Source organism: Ornithorhynchus anatinus, chromosome 20, assembly GCF_004115215.2.
Source record: "Ornithorhynchus anatinus isolate Pmale09 chromosome 20, mOrnAna1.pri.v4, whole genome shotgun sequence".
In the NCBI taxonomy this organism is placed as follows: domain Eukaryota; kingdom Metazoa; phylum Chordata; class Mammalia; order Monotremata; family Ornithorhynchidae; genus Ornithorhynchus; species Ornithorhynchus anatinus.
This window is the reverse complement of record NC_041747.1, coordinates 2,858,574-2,880,676: the sequence shown is the minus strand read 5'-3', so window position 1 is coordinate 2,880,676 and position 22,103 is coordinate 2,858,574. Positions and strand designations below refer to the sequence as shown.

The window sequence follows — 22,103 nt, the reverse complement described above, 5'->3', positions numbered from 1 at the left end:
ACCTGAGTAGCTTGCATCCCAGTGCTTAGAACACCCAGTAAGCACTTAACAAATACCATTACCATTATTATTATCGAGGCAGGAGAAGAGAGCAAAGAAACAGAAGTCACCGGTCCCTGCGGAAACCCAAACTAGCCCTCTCTTGGCCGTCCGCCTCTGGACTCTACGGTCCAGACCAGGACCCAGAAGGCTGCCGTCGGCCACCGCCTTGCCAACTCACGACTTTCGCTTGGTCCCCCTCTTTTGGTCACAGCTCTTTGGAGACTGCCCTGCCCAGAAAGGGAGCAGCCTTCAAAGACAGACCGGCAACAACTGCCCCAGCCCGAGGCCTCTCAGGATTCAGCCTCGGGATTCAGTGGGGAAACACCCCCGGAGAACAGCATTTTGGGACGGAGGAAAAGACAACCACGAGAAAAACCCCGTGCTCTTGGTTTCTATTTTTAACATCGCTGTGTTAGCTTCTTTTTTGACAAGCAATGAAACGCATAACCAACACGGTGTAGTTACCTCATTCTCACAGGTACCTAAAAATCATTCTTTCTTCACAAAGCCCTTAATACCTCGTAAATTCCACGACCCCATCAAATCTTTATAATTTCTCCCCGACCCCGAGATTTATTCAGCTCCTCGTGTCATATACTCCCTTCTAGTTTTGGAGAGGAAGAAATTAAAAAAAAATTATTTTCCCTCTGGAGGAGTAGCTCTGCTCCGAAATTAGGAAGGGACTTGTGCCGAATTGGCTATTTTTCTCCAGCGGGGAATCAGCCATTCCAATTAGGAGGCTTTTCACGTCAGCTAGCCTGAATTTTAAGCTTCCCAGGCTGCGGAAATGAAGAACTATTCCAACGTCGCCCAGACCGAACGGACCTCCCTCCCGCAGTTCCCCTCCGACATCTCCTGGCCCAGACCATTTTCTTCTGAACCCAAACCAGCACACCACCCTGCCCTTCTCTCCTCTCCCCGCTGGCTTACCGTTGGCCAGTTTGCCGGGATCGCTGGGAAGGCCGTCGCTAGACTGGTTGCTGGAGACGGAAGACACGCTGGAGCTTCGGACGAAGCCAAAAGCGGCCAGTTTGGCGGCCGGAAGGCGCGAGTAGCCGGGAGGCCGCAGCCCAGACTTGAGGAGGTTGGACCTGGCCACGCTGGAACTGGTGCCTTTCTTGAGTTCAGCTGCAAACGCGATGAAGCGGAAGAGTTCGCGATTAAACGGCCAGGTTCATAAGGTATCCGACGGACTAGAAATGGCAACCGGATCTACGAGCAGTGTTTAAAAATGTCACTCAAGATCAATCCATCAGTCGTATTCACTGAGCGCTTACTGTGTGCAGAGCACTGTACCAACCACTTGAGAGAGTACAATATAACAGACGCATTTCCTGCCCACAGCAAGCTTACCGTCTAGAGGTTATATACATAAGTCCTGTGGGGCTGGGATGTGGGATGAAGTCATCCCTTTTTCTGGGAATTTCTTAGCCTAATTTGCTACACAAACCTCTTATTCATTCCGTTTCTCTCGCAACGACCTCATGCCTTCGTGGGATACCCTGGTATTTCCATTTTATCTCACTTTCGGCCGGGGCGATTAGATCCAGCCACGACTGCAACGTAGCCGACGTTCGGCCGCTTACCTGAGGGGTCTGCATGGTAGAGACTGGTGGCATTGGCTATTGGCCCCTGGGGGTGAACGGAGGTCCCCGAGGCCCTCTGCCCTGCCATGAGGATTCTGTTTTTGGCAGGTGGCAGGCGGGACATTGCCCCCAGTCCCAACTGAGGCTTCAGGAGCATGGCAGATCGATAGAGACTGGGCGGGACTTCGTAGTGAGCGTAGGCGGGGGAGCAAAATTCCTCCTTCCCAGTTCTCTCTGCAACCTGAGGAGAAATAACGAAAGGAAGTTAATCCCAACACCCACGTTCCACGGATCTTTGAGCCACCGAGGGACTCCTTCTCCCAAAAGTAACCGGTGGTGGGGTCGTTAAGGGGAGTAGAGGGTTGGGAATGGTAAAATGGAGCCAGAGATGCCGGGGAGAGAGTCCGACGGGCTCAGGATGGCTCCCGAGAGGAGTCATGCTTTCCAAGCACCCCTCAAGACGTTAAGCTTCTTGCGAGCAGGGTACGCGTCTCCCAACTCCTGTTGTATTGCACTCTCCCCAGCGCTTAGTACAGTGCTCTGAACACAATCAGTGCTCAATAAATATCACTGAATGACAAGTGCCAGGCAAATAAAGAGGTCAAGTTTACCAGCCTGGCCAGGAGGAACCTGGGGTCCAAAACGAATCAATGTCACCTGGGCACCGCTGGCAGAGACTGCTTTTGCTACGTAGTGATATGGGCTTCCCTGTCCATGCTTCTTGTCGGGGGGAGAGGGAGGGACGGAGGGAGAGGAAGGGAGAGAGAGAATCTCTCCCTCCAGCTCCAAAGTCTCTCTCAGTCAGCCCCCACCCACCCACTCTTTCTGGGTCTCCAGAAACTGGCCCCAACCCCCAGGAATTCTAAGAGAAGAACCAGTTTTCTTTGGTTAATGATGTAGGTTTAGAGTGCAAAGTTGGAAAATATCTCTGAAACATAAAAATCTCACTTCACCCATTCATATGATCAGAATTTCACTTACGTGAAAAAAGTGTCCTTTAAAATGGAATCAAACATAGTCCCCGAGGCCGCGTATGCAAAAATACCCCTGTTAATTAACTCTGCTCTAATGTTCAAAAGCTTAATGGATCAAACCCATATCTCTCCGGCTACTATTCCCGTTTAGACAATACTTTTTAATACAGCCTATACAAGCTTTGATCCTAACTGGCTCACAAGACATAATCCTAATTTGACACCTTTAATATTGAAAAAGACACAAAATTGTCCTTAAAATTCCCATTACTGAAATGAGAGATTAGATCTTGACTGCTTTTATTCTCAGAATTGCAGGGTAAAATATTCACGATCATTGCAACAGATAGGCCGAACGCTGACAGTATCAAATTATATTCTGGTGAAAGAGCACTTTATCTCTGACCAGATTTCTAGCATCAATCTTCTTACTGTCCTTCTCCTCCTATTTCTTTGCTTTGTCAATTACCCTTTTCTAGCTCCTATTTTACATTTTTTGGTATCTGGCTGAGATTGTCTGGGCTTATTTTCAGTGATGTACAGTGATCGGGGGTACAGATAATGTCTTTCCTACCGAGAACAGATGGAATCATCTATTCTCACCCCGCATCTTCCACTTCTACTTTGAAAGATCCACACAATTTTGATCTGCCTCGGCTCCAGCCCTTCGACAAGAGAGCATACATCAGACCACAGCTGGTTGCCTATGAGCGCGCTCTCTCTTTCTCTCTCCATAATGATCCTGTTCTAATTGGCTTTAGTTACCCTCGATGCCTGACCCCTGTTAGTGGATACGTCGCCGCTTAAATAACAAATGTCTCGTTGGAAGCAGAGGGAAGAACCCCCAGCCCACCGGGCCCAGAAGTGACACAATTTAATCCGACCGGTGATTCGGCCGAAGACTTCACACTCTCTACTTTCACTTAATTGGCGGTTTTTCCACAGATAACCCAGCAGGGTTGGAAACACCAAGAGAACAACACTAAGATGTTTTCTCCTACGGCGAAATCATCTCCGGAGATCATCCGGGAGTGGGCAAGACCTGGGTTCTAATCTCGGCTCCGCCACTTGTCTGCTGTGTGACTTTAGGCAATTTCCTTAACTTCTCTGGGCCTCAATTTCCTCATCTGTTAAGATGAGGATTAAGGCTCTGAGCCCTGTGTGGGATAGGGACTGTGTCCAACCTAACTTGTATCTACCCCAGTGTCTAGTACGGTGCCTGGCACATAATAAACGCATAACAAATACCGTATTTTTTTTAAAGGGGGGATGCTAGGGGAGGGGTCCAAATCCTCATCGGCCTCAGGCTCGAGCCGGAGCCACTAGGTGACTACCCGCTGGCCAGTTGGAGGGTGTGGAGGGGGCCCCTCGCAACCACAATGAGAACGTTCTCTCACCTCCTGGAGGAACTTTTCGCTCATCTGACTGAAATGATGGCCCGGCGGCCTGATCCCAGAGAGTACCAGCCCCGAGCTGAAGAGTCGCGGCTTCTGCAGGTCCGGTTTCAGCTTGTCGTAGGGGCTGGGGGTTGGCGGGAGGTCGGGGCCGAAGGGTTTCGGCTCCTTGGGTAGCGGCAAGCCGCGCGGGGCCGAGTCCGGAGGGCACAGGGCCGGGGGGTTCCGCCGGACGTAGGTGATAATCTTGGGCCTCACGTGTTTGGGTTTGGGGACCAGGAGGGGCTTTGCTTCTGCCTTTTCTTCCAGCCTCTCGCCGCCAGCTCCGTCCCCCTCACCCTGGGGTGGCGGGGGCCCCTTGGCCAGTGCCAGGATGGGCTTTGGGATCCCGCTGGGGCCCACGGTCTTTCCAGGGACTTTGGGAGCCCCATTCTCCCCCAAGGCCTCATCAGGGGTAGGCAGCGGGGCCGTGGACCCCACGGCTTCCGCGGGGAGATCATTAGGGCTGTCACCGGGTGCGCCGGGCTGAAGCTTGCAGAAGCTCAGAGCCGCCCCTGGAGGAGGGGGTTCAGGATCCCCCTCACCACCGCTCCCAGCTCCTAAGGGGGGCGTCTCAGGGCCCCCCATTCCATCCGTGAGGGGGCTCTCCCCGGCCTCCGCCTTCCCGCTCTCTTCCGTGCGGCTGGCTACTTCCCTTTCCAGTCCCGGGACGTTGATGCACGGCTCTCCCGGACCGGCTGCCGGGGCGCTCTCCGTGGCCCCCGCTCCAGACATCCCATCGCCCTCCCCGGGTTCGTGGTCAGTGGGATGGGCCTGTCTGGGGGTCGCAGACGGCCCACCGGCCAGAAAGCCACCAGGCCCCGTCTCGCCGGACTGCCGCTTCGACGTTGGGGTCCCTCGGCTGCTGGGCCCGCTCTCTCCGAGCCCCTCGGTGAGGGGAGAGGCGGGGCCGGGTTCCCAGGCCTCGGTGGACTGGGCGTCGCTCTGGCCTTTGCTTCCGTCCTCCTCCTCCTTCCTTCCGCCTCTGGCCGTTGGAGCAGAGAGGCTCCCAGCTGACACGGAGTCTCCTGAACAAGCTCTTGCTTGACGGAGGGTTGGATCCACAGCACCCCCGACCGGGTCTGGACGCCGAGGGGCTCTCCCTTCTGCTGCCTCCTCCTCCTCCTCCTCCCCCGCCTTTGGCCCTCTCTGCCCCCAGGTTTCTCCTTCCCCTGGTCCGCCGCCACCTGCGACGGGGAACGTGGTCCTCGTCTCCGGCTCCCGGGGGTCGGGGTGTTCCATCTGGGCCTCATCCAGCTCAGCCCCAATCCCCATCTCGCCCTGACCTGCCCGGTCCTCTGGCTGGTCTGGGAGGTCCACGACGGCGGTCGGACCCCGAGGCGCGTCACCGTGGGCTGGGCGGGGCAAGCAGCGGCCGTCCCCTTGGCCGCCTGAGGGAGGGGCCTCCCCAGCTGCCGAGGTAGATGACGGTGCCTCAGGGGTATGGACAGCCGCACCCGGGCCGAGGAGGGGGGGCGGGGCCTGTGATGGCTCCATCCCACCCACAAAATGGCGGGCCTTCTCAATGGAGTCCAGAGATGCAGAGAGCAAGCGTCTGTGAGTCACGACTGCCACTTGCTCCTTGGCGACAGCTCCCGTCTTGGGGAAGAAGTTGCTCGACCTCTCTAAAGAGTGCCTCTTGCGGGCCTCGCTGTCAGGAGCCTGGGCCCCCTCCTTCTGAGAAATGCGGCGGAAGAACTCGTCCCTTCTTGGAGTGGGGCCCTCTGGGCGGCTCTCGTCCCCGCAGCTCCGCAGACCCCACTGACTCGAACCCGGGAATCGGCGCGGCGCCTTCCGAGCTTCTCCCGCTTCGTCCGCCGCCGGGTGCGAGGCGGGGGGAAGCCGGGGCTCCTTCAGGCCGAGGGAGCCCACCTGAAACGCCTTCCCAAAGCCGTGGGGCAGGCGGGCCTCCCGGCCAAAGCGGGGAAAGGTCTCTGACCCACCTGCGTTAGCATTTGGGACAGCCCGCACCGGATCGCGGCGGGCGGCCTCGCGATCTCGGGGCGTGACCTGCGTCGTGATCGGGTTGGCGTTCCTGTCCCCCACCCTCGCTGAGCTTTCACGGTCGTTCTTCACGCCGTTTCGGTTGTCCGGCAACGGGGAGTAACGTGACTTGTTTGGGACCAAAGGGACACTCATCTTAACGTCTCGCTGGGGTAGGGAGCGGAGGGGTTGCTCTTCTTGGGCCTATCTGGCCGGGGGGCTTCCTTCCTTCCAACCCCAACGGGGGAGACGGGAGTGGGGCCACGAGCTCGCCCTCGTCTCCTCCGGCTGCTGGGGGCCTCCCGGCCACTTCACATCTTCGCTCCGCTCCGCCGGCTTCCGGGCGACCTCTAGAAGCACCCAGCCTTCGGGGCGCACGGTCAAGTTCCCTCGGAGCGGCAGCCGGTCTGCCTGGTCGGCCTGTAACGGGGAGGGAAGATAATCGTGTTACAGTGGACCGGGATCTTCCCGGGGATTCCCTCTGTGGCAATCAAACGCGGCCTTACCGTCACTTTTATCCCTCCGTGCCTTTGCTCTCGACAGCCGCCGTGACCGGGAGTGGCCGGGGACGATCAGTCCCCGCCTTTAGACCGGAAGCTCCCTGAAGGCAGGATCCCGGCCTCTTGCTCCAAACAGCCCTGTCCATTTCGTGAGGAAAAAGAAACTGCTCCTTAAACCATAATGTCCCGTGGCTTCTATGATGTTGACTTTTGTTGTTTTAGATGGCTTTTTTTTGTCCAACTACTCCTTTCTGGGTCACCACTGCACTTCGATGTGTACCCTCTAAGCACTGGATATTTTTCACCCCACCCTCAGCCCCAAAACACGATGTACGTATCCGTAATTCATTTTAATGCCCGTCTCCCCGTCTAGACCGTAAGCTCTTTGAGGGCCGGGAACCCGTCTACCGACTCTGTTATACTGTACTCTCCCAAGCGCTTAGTACAGTAAGCACTCCATAAATTTGACTGATTTCAAGAGCTAAGGACAGCAGGGATTTTATCCTCATTCTGCTGCTGAGGAAAATGAGGCCCACAAGCGCTCAGTACAGTGCTCGGCAAAAAGTAAGCGCTCAAGAAATACAATCGAATGAATGAAAGTGACTGGGCCGCGGTCACATAGCAAACCGGAGGACGGAGCTGGGATTCGAACCCGTCTCCTAGTCTCAATCCCATGCTCTTTCTACTACCGTTACTAATAATAACGGTGGTATTCGTCAAGAGCTTGTTATGTGCCGAGCACTGTTCTAAGCACTGAGGTAGATACAAGTTAATCAGGTTGGACACAGTCCCTGTCCCACAATCTAAGTAAGAGGAAGGACAGGCGTTGGTTGAATCCCCACTTCACAGGTGAGGTAACTGAGGCACAGAGAAGGTAAGGGATTTGCCCAAAGTCACAGAGCAGACCGGTGGTGGAGCCAGGGTTCGAATCCAGGTTCTCTGACTCTTTCTAATGGGCCACCAAGTTTCAAAAGAAAAGAAATAAAACGAAAGTTTTTCACCAAATCTTGCAGAATGACTTTCAAAAATCAGTGTATGATTGTAGAGCAGAGAGTTGCTCTAATAACTGCTGAGTGCCCGGTCCATAATTCTTTCTGAGGCCAACTGAGGAGTGGGATTTCCAAAGGGTGGGCTTTTTTTTTCCTCAGATGGTACTTATTAAGCCCTTACTATGTGCCAGGCACAGTACTGAGCGCTGGGGTCGAGGCGAGCTCATCAGGTTGGACAAATGGGGCTCACGATCTTAATCTCCATTTTGCAGATGAGAGAACTGAGGCGCAGAGAAGTTGAACGATTTGCCCAAGGTCCCCGCAGCAGACGGGTGGCGGAGCTGGGGTTAGAACCCAGGTCCTTATGACTCCCAGGCCCGTGCTCTATCCACAAGGAAAGCGCCTTCACCCCGCACATCCTGGCTAGCAACACTGACCCCCTCCTTGGATCCAACATCTTTCCGGGCGGCACAAATCAGTTCTTTTCTAACTCCAAAGTGCTTGTTACGATGACCAAGGTTTCAGAGATCCACTGTTGAATACGTTGAGAGACTCTACAGGACGTCATCCTCTAAATCAAAGGCTCTCACAAAACAATCAGTCTGTTCTGCTGAATGCGGCCAACCGGATCGCTAATTTGGTGACTTTATTTCCCCCCCCCCCCCACTGATCCACATCAGGGTTCTACACGCTTTCGGGTTGAGATGAGTTTGCTCCCTCAGGGAGTTTACCATGCTCCCTGGAACGGCGATTCCCGGGAGGAGACAGACAGGCTCTCCCTCCCTCTCGACTGTGCTCATGTCCCCTCCGATCAGGGGGCAGGGTCCCAGAGGGGGTCCCTCTTTCCCCTCCTCCAGGACTCAGTTGCCTAATTAGTAAATTTCCATATTGATCCCTCTTACCCTGGTAGCAGAATTCCCCATGGGCTGCCCGCGTGCATGGGATAAAACAAGAAATGCATTCACAGAGGCTCCCGCCTGCCGGCCGCTCCTATGAGAGCGAGGCAGTGCGGCCGAGTGGACAGAGCACGGGTCTGGGAGTCGGGAGACGCAAGTTCTAACGCCGAGCCCGCTGCGAACCTCTGAGTGGGTCATTTAACTTCTCTGGGCCCGTTTTCTCACCTGCAAAAACATGGCCAGTCTCCCTCACCTCACGTAGATGCTGTGAGGACAAGAAGAGATAAGTCAGCAGGTTAAAATAGTAATAGCGCTCCACAGACTCAAAGTGTTGTGAATTTCATTGGCGAATACAAGTTTTTCTGGCAAGTTGCATGTTCAGAGTTCTATTATTTTCAGACACCTCAAAATGGTGCAATCCGTTCGCATGCTGGCTACGTGTTGGAAATAGCAGAGGGAATGTACGCAGTACACAAGTGCTTCTCTGTTCGTGTCTCTATTTTCCGGCCTGGGTGAGGGATTAAAGATGGGGCGGAGGCCCTGAGCCCACCTCAGGAACAAGACATGGGGCCCGTGTCGGCCTTTACTACCCCCGAGCCCTGATTTGGGGAAACTGGCAAGCTCTTTCTGGTTAAGGGCCCTGGGGAAGCAAAACTTTGCTAAAATGTAAGTTCCTTGAGGGCAGGGATTGTTTCTTCAAACTCTATCACACGCTTCCAAGCACTCGGTACAGTGCTCTGGAGTGTTCGATAAATACTATCAATTGATGGAGTTCCACTTATAATTCTCTTTAAGCTCCACTGTGATTAGAGCCCAGGCATCTCCTGACTCCAGATTTCTCTCTCTCTCTCTCTCATTTTTTTAAGTGTAAAGTGCTTACTCTGTGCCAGACACTAGTAAGCGCTGGGGTAAATACAAGCTTATCAGATCGGCCAGAGTCCCTATCCCACGTGGGGCTCACAGTCTTAATCCCCATTTTCCAAATGAGGTAACGTGGCCCAGAGAAGTGAAGTGACTTCCCCAAGGACACACAGGAGACAAGTGGCAGAGCCAGAATCAGAACTCAGGTCCTTCTGACTCTGAGGCCCGTGCTCTATCCACTGGGCCGTGCAGCTCCCTCCATCCCCGGGGGTCCCCCTAGCCCCCTCACCTCTCATCCGTCCATAGCCACCACCAACCAACCCCAGGCAGACCGCTTCTATTAACAGCCCAATCTCGGTGCACACAAAGACAGACACTAAGAATAGGATTGTCAAGAGGCATTTCTGGACCTTCAAAATGGTGGCGCCTCCGGCCCTCTGTGCCGATACGCCAGGGACGAGCGGGCAGCTGCCGGAGTCGTTTCCATGCCTCAAATCACTCTGACTCATCACATCGGTCCCTTCTGTCAAAATCATTGTGCGATTTCAGCTTCGGGAAACAGCACGTGCCAATTCTCTCTCGTACCTCTGTTTTCCTCCCAGAGCCCAGTGAGACCAGGTCACACACCCCGACCTTCCAAGAAGCCCTCCGAAACTAAGCGACGAGCGCTCCCCTACTCGGCCTCGGGGCCTTCTGAAGAAGCACTGCTGAACATGGACTGGGCCGAAAGCCTTTTTTTTTCTCCTCTGCATTGGTTAGAAAACAAAGCTTTTCGGGGATTGGACACTGTACGATAAATCTGTGCCTGAAGACGATCCTTTATGAATGCATCATAGGCCACTGAAAACAGAGTCTAAAAATGGAACCTTTCCGTGGGCTGAGAAGATGTATCAGAATATAATCAGCCGTTGAAAGAGGGTGTTACAAGTAGGAGGGAGTTTCTTCAGCTCCTAAACCCTTCTGCCATCCACCTGGGATTTATTGGCTTCCTCTGCGGTCACGTGGGCTTAGGCCCGGCTCGGCCTTCGTCCTCCCTTCCTTCTGGGAACCGCTAAAGCCTCGTCACGCCGGGGTCCCGTTCAGACCCACTCTACTGCCAGAGTTGTTTTCCTCACGCTCTACCCTTGGGGCAGGGGACAGCCGACTGGAATTCCGCCCACTAGCAGCCTGCCCGACCCTCCAAGATCTCACTCCGCTCTCCAAAGCAAAAGTCACAGACTCTGACCTGATATTCGGCACTGATCACGGAGACATCCCGTCCCCGAGACACGGGCGGGCAACGCACACCCTTTGTCACCGCCCCTCAGCCCCTCCGGCCCTTTTGCCAATTTTTTTTTCCCTCCTCGTCGGTATTTATTAAGTGCTTGCTGCGTACAGAACGCCGCTCTAAAAGCATGAGAGAGCACAACACAACAGAATTGGGAGACACGTTCCCTGTCCAAGACGTTCCACTTTAGACTTTGTGGGATTTCCATGATCACAAGCTCAGAACTTTGGCATTATCCTCGACTCATCTCGCCCGTCCCACCCGTATCCCCGATCTGGTACCAAATCCCTCCCGTTCTACCTCAACGCCTCTGGAATCCACCTCTTCCTCTCCATCCAAATTTCCACCTCGCTGATCCAAGCGCTTATCACAGCCGCCTTGACGACCGCATCTGTCTCTTTACTGACCTCCCGGCCTCCTGACTTTCCCCTATCCAGTCCACATTTCACTCCGCTCCTGGCATCATTTTTCTGAAAAGAGAAAAGTGCTCAGCCCACCTTACCCCACTCCTCAAGAATCTCCAGTGGTGGACCATCCGCCTCCAACAGAAAGGAACTCCTTACCGTCAGCTTTAAGGAACCCTACCAGCTCTCTTCATACTAATAATAACAATAATAATATTGATGGTATTCGTTAAGCACTTACTTTGTGCCAGGCTCCGTACTAAACACCGAGGTGGATACCAGCAAATCGAGTTAGGCACGGTCCCCGTCCGCCGTGGGGCTCACAGTCTCAATCCCCATTTTACAGATGAGATGACTGAGGTACAGAGAAGTGATCTGCCCCAAGTCACACCTTCCAGTCCACACATTTCACTCCTCTAGCGCCCGCCTACCGCTGTTCCTCGATCTCATTCAATCGTATTTATTGAGCGCTTACTGTGTGCCGAGCACTGTACGAAGCACTAGGGAGAGTACAATACAACAGTAAGCAGACACATTCCCCGCCCACAACAAGCTTACCGTCTAGAGGGGGAGACAGACTATCTCATCGCCGACTTTTTGCCCACATCCTCCCTTTGGCCTGGAACTCCCTCCCCCTTTCTAATTGACAGACCCTAGAGGTGATGTTCTTACAAAGCCCTGCGCTCAGGAAAACCGTCCCTGAAATCCAGGCAGGCCAGCATCACCGGACAAACGTTCCCTCGTCCCCAACGGCGGTGTCTCCGGCCTAATCCGCAGCCTGGGACAACCGGGTGCCTGGAGGATCGAGCCCGACCGGCATACAAACGCCCCCGGGCTCCCCAGAGATGAACGTGTCGAGTTCGGCCCGCCCATTTCCCATCCCGATTTCTCTCCCAGTGGCGACGTCGAGCCAGCCAAGCCCCCCGTGCCGCCCACGAGGCGTGTTAGAACTTCCCAACTCACTTGACTTTCTTAAAAAAGGCCCCAAACAGATGCTTGCTCAGATTGTACCCCAGGCGTTCGATTCCAAATGAAAATCTGCTTCGCTCAAAGCGCATCCGATGAACAGCCAGCGTCTCGGAGCCGCGAAGGCGTAAAGGACGGGGGAGCCGGGAGCTGCCGTGTGTGCCGGGAGAACCGTGAAGGCCGCGGGTGCCCGGGGTGCCACGTGGGCCGTGAGTGAAGCGTGTGCTCGCCCGTGCCATGAGGACCGCCGGTGCTTCACGGGCTGCGGGTGTTTCGGGTGCCGCGGTGCGACCGGCACTGTGGGAAGGGGCCGCACAGATGGCAAGGGTCGGGGGCAGGTGCCGGCTCTCAGAATCCCCGCGTCTAGGGATGGAAGAATTAACGATTCCTCCCGCGATGACCTCCGTGACCTCCACTCCTCGAGCGGGCTACCCTGTGGAGATCCGTCAGCAGTATTAAGCCAAGAGATAATTGGTCCACGCAAAGTTCTTCGGCAGTATCTTACCATATGGGCTTGCGGGGAGTCAGCTAAAATCACGCCTATTCAGCACAGAAGAAAAATTTCAGATCCACATCCTTTTGGAGGCATTGAGCAAGGCTGAGACATTAGAAATGTTAAACCTCGTTTCCCCCGCCCAACCATCTCGAGGACCCTACACAACCCATCGATCCCGTGGTCCCGAGGGCCGACTAAGCGTGAAGCCCCGTCCTAAACCTTGAGCGGAGTACAACCTCAACAGAGGTCGCGGCCTTCCACGGCTTCCAGTGTAATGGGGGAGACGGAGAAAAATGATTTCAACTGGCAAGGATGAGAGAACCTAAGTGAGGACACGAGGTGTGACTTTGGGCAAATCACTTCACTTCTCTGTACCTCAGTTATCTCATCTGTAAAATGGGGATTGAGGCATGAAACTGGCAAGAGCTCAGGGAGGCCGCTGTGTCGTTGGCTAACGGTCCAAAGAGGAGCGATTCCGGTTGCCCTCAGTGGTCAGTGCCGCCTTATGGACCCGGCAGCCGGGTCTGTTGTAACACACCGAAAATCCCCGCCACAGCCGATCCGAGGGGAGAACACCACCACTTAGTCTTAATAATGACAATAATAAGTACTCGTTAAGCGCTTACTATGTGCCAGACACTCTTCTGGCACTGGGGTAGATACAGGTTAATCAGTTTGGACACAGTCCCTGTCCCACATGGGGCTCACACTTTTATCCCCGATTTACAGACGAGGGTAACTGAGATAATAGAGAAGTGAAGTGACTTGCCCGAGGTCACATAGCAGGTAAGTGGCGGAGTCGGGATTGGAAGCCAGGTCCTTCTGAATCCCAGGCCACCGCTCTATCCGCTAAGCCCCGCTGCTTCTCCAGTATTCTCTGATGCCGAGTGTCACCATTGGATGGTCAAACTGGGTTCTACCGGACAAAACCGTCTCTCTCGAAAGCCCCCAACCCGGCTGAAGGCCGAGGAAACCGAGGGCGCGGAGGAGCAGGGGGGGAGATGGTTCCGGGGCTGGGTTTCTGTCTGATTCAGCTACAAGCAGGTTTGAGGGAAAACGACCAAACAGAACAAGAAATGGACTAAAAATTAAAAATCTGGGTCACTCCACAGCTTAACTTCAGGAAAAACTAGGTCAAAATAGCATGAGGTTTTCGGGGCTGAGAAGAGCGCCAAGAGGGAATTTGGGCGTTTTCTTAGTGGCCTATTTTAGCTAGTAAAGGTAATTAAGTGCTTACTGTGTGATGAGCACTCTGCTAGTGGCTAGGGAAGATGACAGATAATCCGAGAGGTGTCGGTCCCTGTCCCTCATGAGGCTCGGAGTCTAAGAGGCAGGGAGTAATTTATCCCCATTTTGCATGTGAGGAAACTGAGGCCCAGCGAGGTTCAGTGACTCACCCAAGGGTCCCACGGCAGAGCAGTGGCAGAGGTGGGACTGGAATCCGGGTCTCCTGACACCACACATTTTCCACTAGCTCACACTGCCTCTCCTTTGGAGGCAAGCAGGTCTTTCCGGGTTAGTACAGGGAGCAGGAAAGGAAGGACGGTAACATCATCACTCCACGGGAGCGGGGGGAAGGCTGAGAAAATGGCCCTCAAGCTGTCAATTCTGCAGCCTCCAGGTTGCCCTCTTCACTTTGGCTCCTTGAATCCCATCGTACTACGCGCAAACACGCTGAGAGAGGAAGGAAAACTGGGCCACAGAGCTCCACCTTTTCTGATTCACGTGTCTGGGCCGTGGGGAGGTTACACAGAAAGCAAATTTTGATGACGCTGAAACCGTTTTACAATTTGGTCCTTTCGTTACGGGGCTAATGTTGAATGGTCGTCCCCACCATGCCAAGCCATAGGGGCTGGCGCGGGGGGAAGGGGGCCCCACTCGGGCGTTCCTCCTGGATTCTGTGACGCCCTATGATCGATTCATGATTCATTAAAAAAAATCTCAGTGCATCAACAGATAAGACCGCAAGTAACAGAAGGCGGCGAGAGGCGGCCTGAATGTGCAGAGAAGATGCCTGGCCCGATCGGAATACATTCCGTCTGCCACATTTCCCCATATCACATCTGGGGTCCGTGGGTCCCCAAGGGGTTTCCGGGAGAGAAGGACAATTCTTCAGTGTGTATAGAAAACACCTGCCCGGATTGGGCCACGGTGCCTCGGCCCCCGTCTCCCCCGATGACATCTTCGGCTTGGTGGAAAGAGCCCAGGACTCGGGACACCTGGGTTTTAGTTGAATTACCTTGGGCACGTCCCTTCGGCGTTGGAGGAAAATACATTGTTTGCAACTGCTGAAGCTCGCTGAATGTTAGGGCTCGGGGAATCCTAAAGCTGTAGACGCTCTGACCCTGGAAGCATGGGAATCCTAATTCAAGGCAGGGGGCAGGTTTTTTATTATTGCTGAAGATGGACCTCCTCCCCATTCTTGCAAACCTGACCTTAGGAAATGTATAGTTTTCTTGTTCGAAACAGCCTATGTATATACATATACACTTGCCTATAATACATATGCATCTCTTTCTATCTAAATATATATACACGTATATCTCTGTCATTTGTCTGCAAAGTCAATATGGCTGACAGTACAATTCTACCCAAGCGCACCGATGTGGCTAGAAAGACCACCGGAAAATGGACACTCTCACACTGTTTACGAGGCAGACAGATCGGTGCTGCGTGAAGATAAAATATGGAAATGCGTCTCTGACCTGTTTACCTCTCTGTTCTCCTATTCCAACCCAGCCCGCACACTTAGCTCCTCTACTGCCAACCTACTCACTGTCCCCCGATTTCGCCTATCTCGCCACCGACCTCTCACCCTCAATCCTCCCTCCGGACTGAAATGCCCTCCCTTTTCATATCCGACACCTTTCCCATCTTCGTCTCCCCACCTTCAAAGCCTCATTGAAGGCACAGATTCTCCAAGAGGGCTTCCCTAAGCTGTGTGGCCTAGTGGAAAGAGCGCAGGCCCGGGAGTCAGAGGACCTGGGTTCTAATCCTGGCTCTGCCGCATGTCTACTGTGTAACCTTGGGCAAGTCGCTTTGCTGTGACTCAGTTACTTCATCTATAAAATAGGGATGAAATCCTGCTCCCTCCTTAGATGTGAGCTCCACGTGGGACAGGGGCTGTGTCCATCTACCTCAATACTTAGAACAGTGCTTGACACATAATAATAATGTTGGTATTTGTTAAGCGCTTACTATGTGCCGAGTTAATCCCCCTTTTCCAGCTGAGGTCACCGAGGCCCAGAGAAACGACGAGTACTATTCTTATTAAGTCCTCAGTTCCTCTTCTCCCTCTCCCTTCTGCATCTTCCTTGCATTTGGATTTGCTCCCAATATTCATCCCTCCCTCAGTCCCACAGCACTTAAACACATATTCATAATTTATTTATTTCTAGTAACGTCTGTCTCCCCCCGCTAGATCGTGAGCTCCCTGTGGGCTGGGAACCCTGTATATTGTACTCTCCCAAGTGTTTAGTACAGTGCTCTGCACACAGTAAGCGTGACTGATCGATTGATTGAGCCATGCTGACAGGAGACACGGGCACAAGGCATCCTCTGTACAGAGAGTTGCGTGAGGGTGTCAGCAGGATACTTCCAGAGAGGTTCTCGGCAGAAGTTCCCAGAATCCACATAATCCTTCCTCGGCCCAGAGCTGGGGCATGTCCCTTCTGGGGCCCTACTGACTGAAGTGTCGCTGCAAATAAAAACGCCAGGCGGGAAGGCGGCCAGGGCCCTATCTGAGCCGCCCGGGCAACGGACCGGCTGAAACCGGGACTGTCGGGTCTAAAACGGGCTGCCAGCCCGTGAATCTGGGGTCCTGGCAGGGCAGGGGTTGCAGGAAGGTGAGGAGCGGGCGGGGACAGGCTTCCGAGCACCAAAAGGCCACAGAGACACCATTGGGAGAAGCAGCGTGGCCTGGTGGAGAGAGCAAGGGCCTGGGAGTCAGAAGGACCTGGGTTCTAATCCCGGCTTCTCCACTCGTGTGCCGGGTGACCTCGGATGGGTTGCTTCGCTTGTCGGTGCCTCGTCTCTTATGTCATCTGTAAAAGGGGGGTGAAGGCCGGGAGCCCCATGTGGGGCATGGGCTGTGACCAACCCAATTAGCTTGTATCTACCCCAGTGCTTAGCAGAGCGTCTGGCACACAGTAAGCACTTAATTACCATTTCCATCCTTTCAGCCCTGACTGGAAACCTCTCAAGCATGCTCAGGGCCCACGGATAGGTGTTGATTAAAGCTGACCTCTCTGTCCGCGATCTGAGCACGGGGCCCGGCTTTACTCTTATCTGTTTCGGAGATTCAGACCCTACAGTCCTTCGGGTCATCCTCCTCTTGCCAGAGAACTCGGTCATCTATAGCACAGCAGAGCGTGGCGATATCAAGGCACACCACCCCCACCCCGCCCTGTACGACGCCGGGTAGGATTCTTTTGAACGACCCCCTCCTCCGGAGACTCAGCTCCAAGAAGCAACGCCATTATCCCAGTCGCGGGGCCCGTAACTACACCTCCCAAAAAGACCCTGCCCCACGAAATAAAACTGAATTTCTCTGGCTCGGAGAGGCGTCGACGGGAGGTTTCCCTTCGTGTCGGCTCCTTTTGGAGTCAGAAGCGCCACACAGGCCCGGAGATGTTCCTTCCACGCCTGTTCTAATCACACTCAGCTCCATTCGATTACCTATTCCTATTTATTCTGATATTCCACCCTGTCACATTCGCTCTTCTACCTCTCCGAACTTTCTTCTTCCTCCTGCTCCCGCTTCGTGTAAATCATCTGTGTCAACTCAGCGTCGGTGCCTGCGGGCAGTCGGTATGTTTTCTTTCTGTTGTAATTTCCCAATACAGTGTGCTGCATTCCGTGGGCCCGCACTAAATACGGTGATAAGTTGGAAGAAGGGATTTTCATTACAGGTTGTGGACAGAATGTGGACGCTTTAGAAGGCTGGGTTGGACTCTTCCTTTTTTATTTTAATGGCATCTGTTAAGCGCACACTAGGAGCCAGGCACTGTACTAAGCACTGGGGTAGGTACCAGCTAATCGGGTTGGATGCAGTCCTTGTCTCACACGGGGTTCACAGTCTTAATCCCCATTTTACAGAGGAGGTGACAGGTAAAGAGAAGCGAAGTGATTTGCCCAAGGTCACACAGCAGACAAGTGGCAGAGCCAGGATTAGACCCCAGCTCCCTCTGACTCCCAGGCCTGTGCTCTATCCACTAGGCCACCCTGAGTCTTTAATAATTAGCAAAACTCTGGACAAGTCATTTAATTTCCTTGTGCCTCCATTATCTCATCTGTAAAATGGAAGCAATGACACCTGCCTCGAAAGGATAGTGAGAGGGTAAAATGCGATCATCAGAGAGAAAGGAATTTAGGAAAAAAAAAAACCCACTGTGAACACTTGAGGTTCTATTACTATTATTATTACTATTCCGATAGGATCTTACACAAGCCACAGTAATGAGATGGAATTCAATCACGATTAAAAAAACATGGGTTGTTTAGTTAAGGAAACGTACTGTAATTAGTGTTCTTGTGAAAATGCATAATGGCTCTGCCCAAAGACTGCTAAAAAAAAAAAATCTCAAAAGAGATAAATTAATCTTTAGCAGCGAATTCCAGTCTATGGTCCCCAGCTTAATTTTATTTTCCAAACAGTTCCAAACGGCCTCGTTGTAGCACAGATTTCTTTTGGTCGAATGGAAGGGCTTCTGGCCTTTGGCTTCTCGAACGGTCTCTTTGCCAAAAGCACAATATTGTCTGGACTCGCTGCACTTTCCCCCCCTTGGTTAATCATTTCTTGCCGCTGTCACTCCCAGCCCTAGACCACCGGGCCTCCAGGGATCCTTCTACTGGCTGTGGCCCTCATCCCGCGGCCAACAATCAATCGAAGGTATTTACTGAGCGCTTACGAGGTGCAGAGCACTGTTCTAAGTGCTTAGAAGAGGGGCAACGTGGCACAGTGGATGGAGAATGGACCCGGGAGTCAAAAGGTCATGGGTTCTAATCCCAGATCTGCCACTTGTCTGCCGTGTGACCTTGAGCAAGTCACTTTACTTCTCTGGGCCTCAGTCACCTCATCTGTAAAACATGTAAGAGCCCCACGTGGGACGAGAGCGAGGTCCAACCTGTTTAACTTGTATCTCCCCCAGCACTTGGAACAGTTCTTGACATACTGTAAGCCCTCAGCAAATGCCGTAATTATCTTCGGGACTATTATTCTTTCTGTTATTATTGTTATTCATCTGGGGAAATGGCCAAGGAACCTATCTGCCAGAGGGAAAATATCAACATCCAAATGGAGAGCAGTGTTTGTACCGCTGAGAGGCCAGAAAAGGAAGTGAAAAATCAAATAACCCAACACTCTCTGGTCCCCGCCATCACGTTCCCGCTGGGTCCCGGAGAGCAAGGAGAGAGTAGGTGGACAGAAGGTAGAGCACGTCGTGAAGGGCACGTGTGCTCTTTGCCCACGATGGCCAGCTCCAGGCGCATCCCGGCCTAGAATCCCGGGTCCTTCGACTTCCGCGGTGCAGACACTGTGCTGGCTGGACGCACACACTGATCTGGGAGCGGGGAGAAAGGGGAAGGATGTGGGGAATCCAAAAACAGAAATACATGATTCACGAAATGCAAGGGCAGCAAGGGGCAACCGGCCCAGATTCTGAAACCCACAGAGGAGATTGGAGGAGGAAGAGATGGGCATCTGAGGTGGGCCCTTATATTAATTAAGAGGAGGAGGAATGCGATGAGCAAGTGAAGGGGGGGGGGGGGTAGGGCTGCACACCAGTGCCAAAGTTGTCTTGGTAGCCACCCTGGTCTTTGCCGCCCGAGGTGGCCAGCTTTGTTCAGGACTCCTGCTGGGCCCGTCCACCTCCCGGAAGGCCAGAGAAGGTTTTGGGGGACAGAAACCTTGCCCCCCGACGTCCCTTCGTGCGGAGCCGGGACCGGAACCCGGGTCGCCCGATTCCCAGCGTCGGGCTCTCTCCCATTGACCAGCGCAGAGCCAAAGGTGGGGGTAAAGAGCGGATGGCTGTTTTCGGGGGAGTCACCTCCGAGGTCCACAGACACCGTCTCTGAGGTTGGCTTATTTTTAAGACCAGACCGCGTGACAACCAAACGAGACAAGGGGGTCCACGGAAGCAGCAAGACGTGGTCCCTGCCCACCAGAGGCTGACAGTCAAAGGCGGACAATGCCGATAGGCAGCAACTTATTAGAGGGCAAACTAAGAAGGAAACACACAACGTGACAGGAGACAAAAAGGAAGAAAAGAGCTGTCGGAGATCTGATGACATTATAAAACATGACTGATGCCCAAACGTATTGATGATATAGAGTCACGAGTAGTAGGAATAACAATAATAATAGAATATTTGTTAAGCGCTTGCTATGTGCCAGGCACTGTACTAAGCGCTGGGGTAGATACAAGGAGATCATGTTAGACACAGTCCCTGTCCCACGAGGGGCTCACAGTCTAATGAGGGAGCAGGATTTCATCCCCATTTTACAGATGGGGTAACTGAGGCACAGAGAAGTGATGCGACTTGCCCAAAGTCACACAGCGGACAAGTAGCCGAGCTGGGATTAGAACCCAGATCCTCCTGACTGCCAGGCCGGTGCTCAATCCACTAGGCCACACTGCTTCTCTAAGTAATAATAATGTTGGCATTTGTTAAGCGCTTACTATGTGCAGGGCACTGTTCTAAGCGCTGGGGTAGATACAGGGTCATCAGGTTGTCCCACCTGAGGCTCACAGTCTTCATCTCCATTTTACAGATGAGGTAACTGAGGCCCAGAGAAGTTAAGTGACTTGCCCACAGTCACACAGTTGACAAGTGGCTTCGCTTCCAGGGACGGACTCTGGGTTTATCTCAGTTTCGGGGAGCAGTTTCTAAAAACACACTGAACCTGGACATCTGAGGCAGGGGCAAGGACATGCAGGGCAGCATGGGGGCAACCAGCCCAGATTCTGAAACCCAGAGAGGAGATTTGAGGATTAACCCTCCCCACGAGATGCTGCTCTTGGCCATCCAGATTGTGCCGGGAGACTCCGGCACCGTTCAGTGCGTTTTTAAAATGGGCAGGACACCTTTCTGTGTCACTGAGCCAATTGAATAACGCTCGGTCCAGGCGTGAAGTCTTAGATTTGTGAAACTAATTTCCGTCGGTTGGAGGCTTTGGCGTGAACAGCAGCTCTCGGGTCTGCAGGCAATCTCTCCCGACAGTTACGCGGTCTCACCGGTTCACTTTTGCAATAGTAATAATAATAATGGTGTTTGTTACGCACTCACTATGTGTCAAGCACTGTTCTAAGCGCAGGGGTAAGTTACAAGTTAATCGGGATGGACACACAGACACAGGTCGGCCTCACTTGTGGTGGATAACGCCTGCCGAAATAAGTGCACTAACTTTCTCCTACCTGTAACTGCTACTCGGGGTACCGAGATCTTTCCGAACACACGGCTTGGGGGGTGACCTCTGCCTCACACCTGCCCGCCTTTCAACCGCTCCTCATCTCGCAGGTTTAGGGGAAGCCCCTATCTGGATATTCTATTTATTGCTATTGTTCTTGTCTGTCCGTCTCCCCCGATTAGACCGTAAGCCCGTCAAAGGGCAGGGACTGTCTCTGTCTGTTACGATTTGTCCATTCCAAGCGCTTAGTCCAGTGCTCTGCACATAGTAAGCGCTCAATTTAAATACTATTGAATGAATGAATGAATTTCTCCATTCGTCCGGAAACATTACCAATTTATGGCGCTTCACAGAAGTCGTTAAAATCACACGAGCGCGAAGCCGAAAACTTGAGCGTATTAAAATAATTTCGTATGGATGACCGGGTGGGACATAAGGGTTGAATATTTCAGATATCTAAATGGCAGCTTCTTAACACACGAATCTGTGGAACAATCTTTTAGCTCCATGAGAGATTGGTCTATCAAAGAGCCGGAACCCACAACCTGCAAACTCCAGCGGCAAACCTAGAAGAGATTTAATGGAATGAAGGGAGATGGCAACAAGAGGCGGGTAGAAATGGTTTTTTTCCAACCCCCTCCAACATCCACGGCTGAGGTCACGTGATTAAAAGGTGAAGGATAATTTACCTCATTCGAGACAGGGACACGTGTGTCTTTGGTGATCATTATCTCTCCCCTCCACACTCCCAGACCCCATGCCCGAGCGCTCCGGGGAAGACCGACAGCGGCAGCTGCCGCCGTCTTAATGAAGATTCACTCGTGAAAATTCTGCGAGTTTATCGTCCATCCCTTAATGATAATCCGAGATGATCCCATTTAACAACCCGAAAAGCCATTACGAGCTTGTCGGTGCTTTAATTTCCCTAAATGATTTTAACGGTTTTTTATTAGGCAATTACCATTAACATCATTTCCTCTTAATACCAAAATATAACAAAATTAGCCCCCGTAAATTCGGACCTCTCTTGCTTTGCCAGCTTTTGGAAACGGAGGACGCTGGGGTGTTGAGAGGGTCTCGGTTTTCGTTTTAAGGAGAGGGTAATTCGGCATTTATGGGGGGATGCTGGGAGCAGAGGGTGGTCACCAGCAGCCTCCTGGCCTCGAGAGAGCGAGGGACGACTTTGCAGAAAGAGGTGGTAAAGAAGGGGGAGGCGAAGGCCGAAATCCAACTAGTTATAAAAAATCAGTCTGCCACATTCCCGCTCTCCAGTGCTATCAATCTTCTGAGAACAGAAAG

At 53.0% G+C, this 22,103-nt stretch overlaps 1 protein-coding gene across 1 annotated transcript in view; it reads right to left on the bottom strand.

The window, feature by feature from the left end:
* MTUS2 (microtubule associated scaffold protein 2) overlaps positions 1 to 22,103 on the bottom strand; it is a 79,907-nt gene that overhangs the window by 45,268 nt on the left and 12,536 nt on the right. Inside the window, exons 3-7 of the mRNA XM_029048531.2 lie at positions 8,629 to 8,668; positions 6,525 to 6,656; positions 4,000 to 6,438; positions 1,629 to 1,869; positions 973 to 1,170 (exon numbers count right to left, since the gene is read on the bottom strand). Coding sequence (XP_028904364.1) covers positions 973 to 1,170; positions 1,629 to 1,869; positions 4,000 to 6,174 — 2,614 coding nt within the window. The 5' untranslated portion in view covers positions 6,175 to 6,438; positions 6,525 to 6,656; positions 8,629 to 8,668. The remainder of the gene's footprint in view (positions 1 to 972; positions 1,171 to 1,628; positions 1,870 to 3,999; positions 6,439 to 6,524; positions 6,657 to 8,628; positions 8,669 to 22,103) is intronic.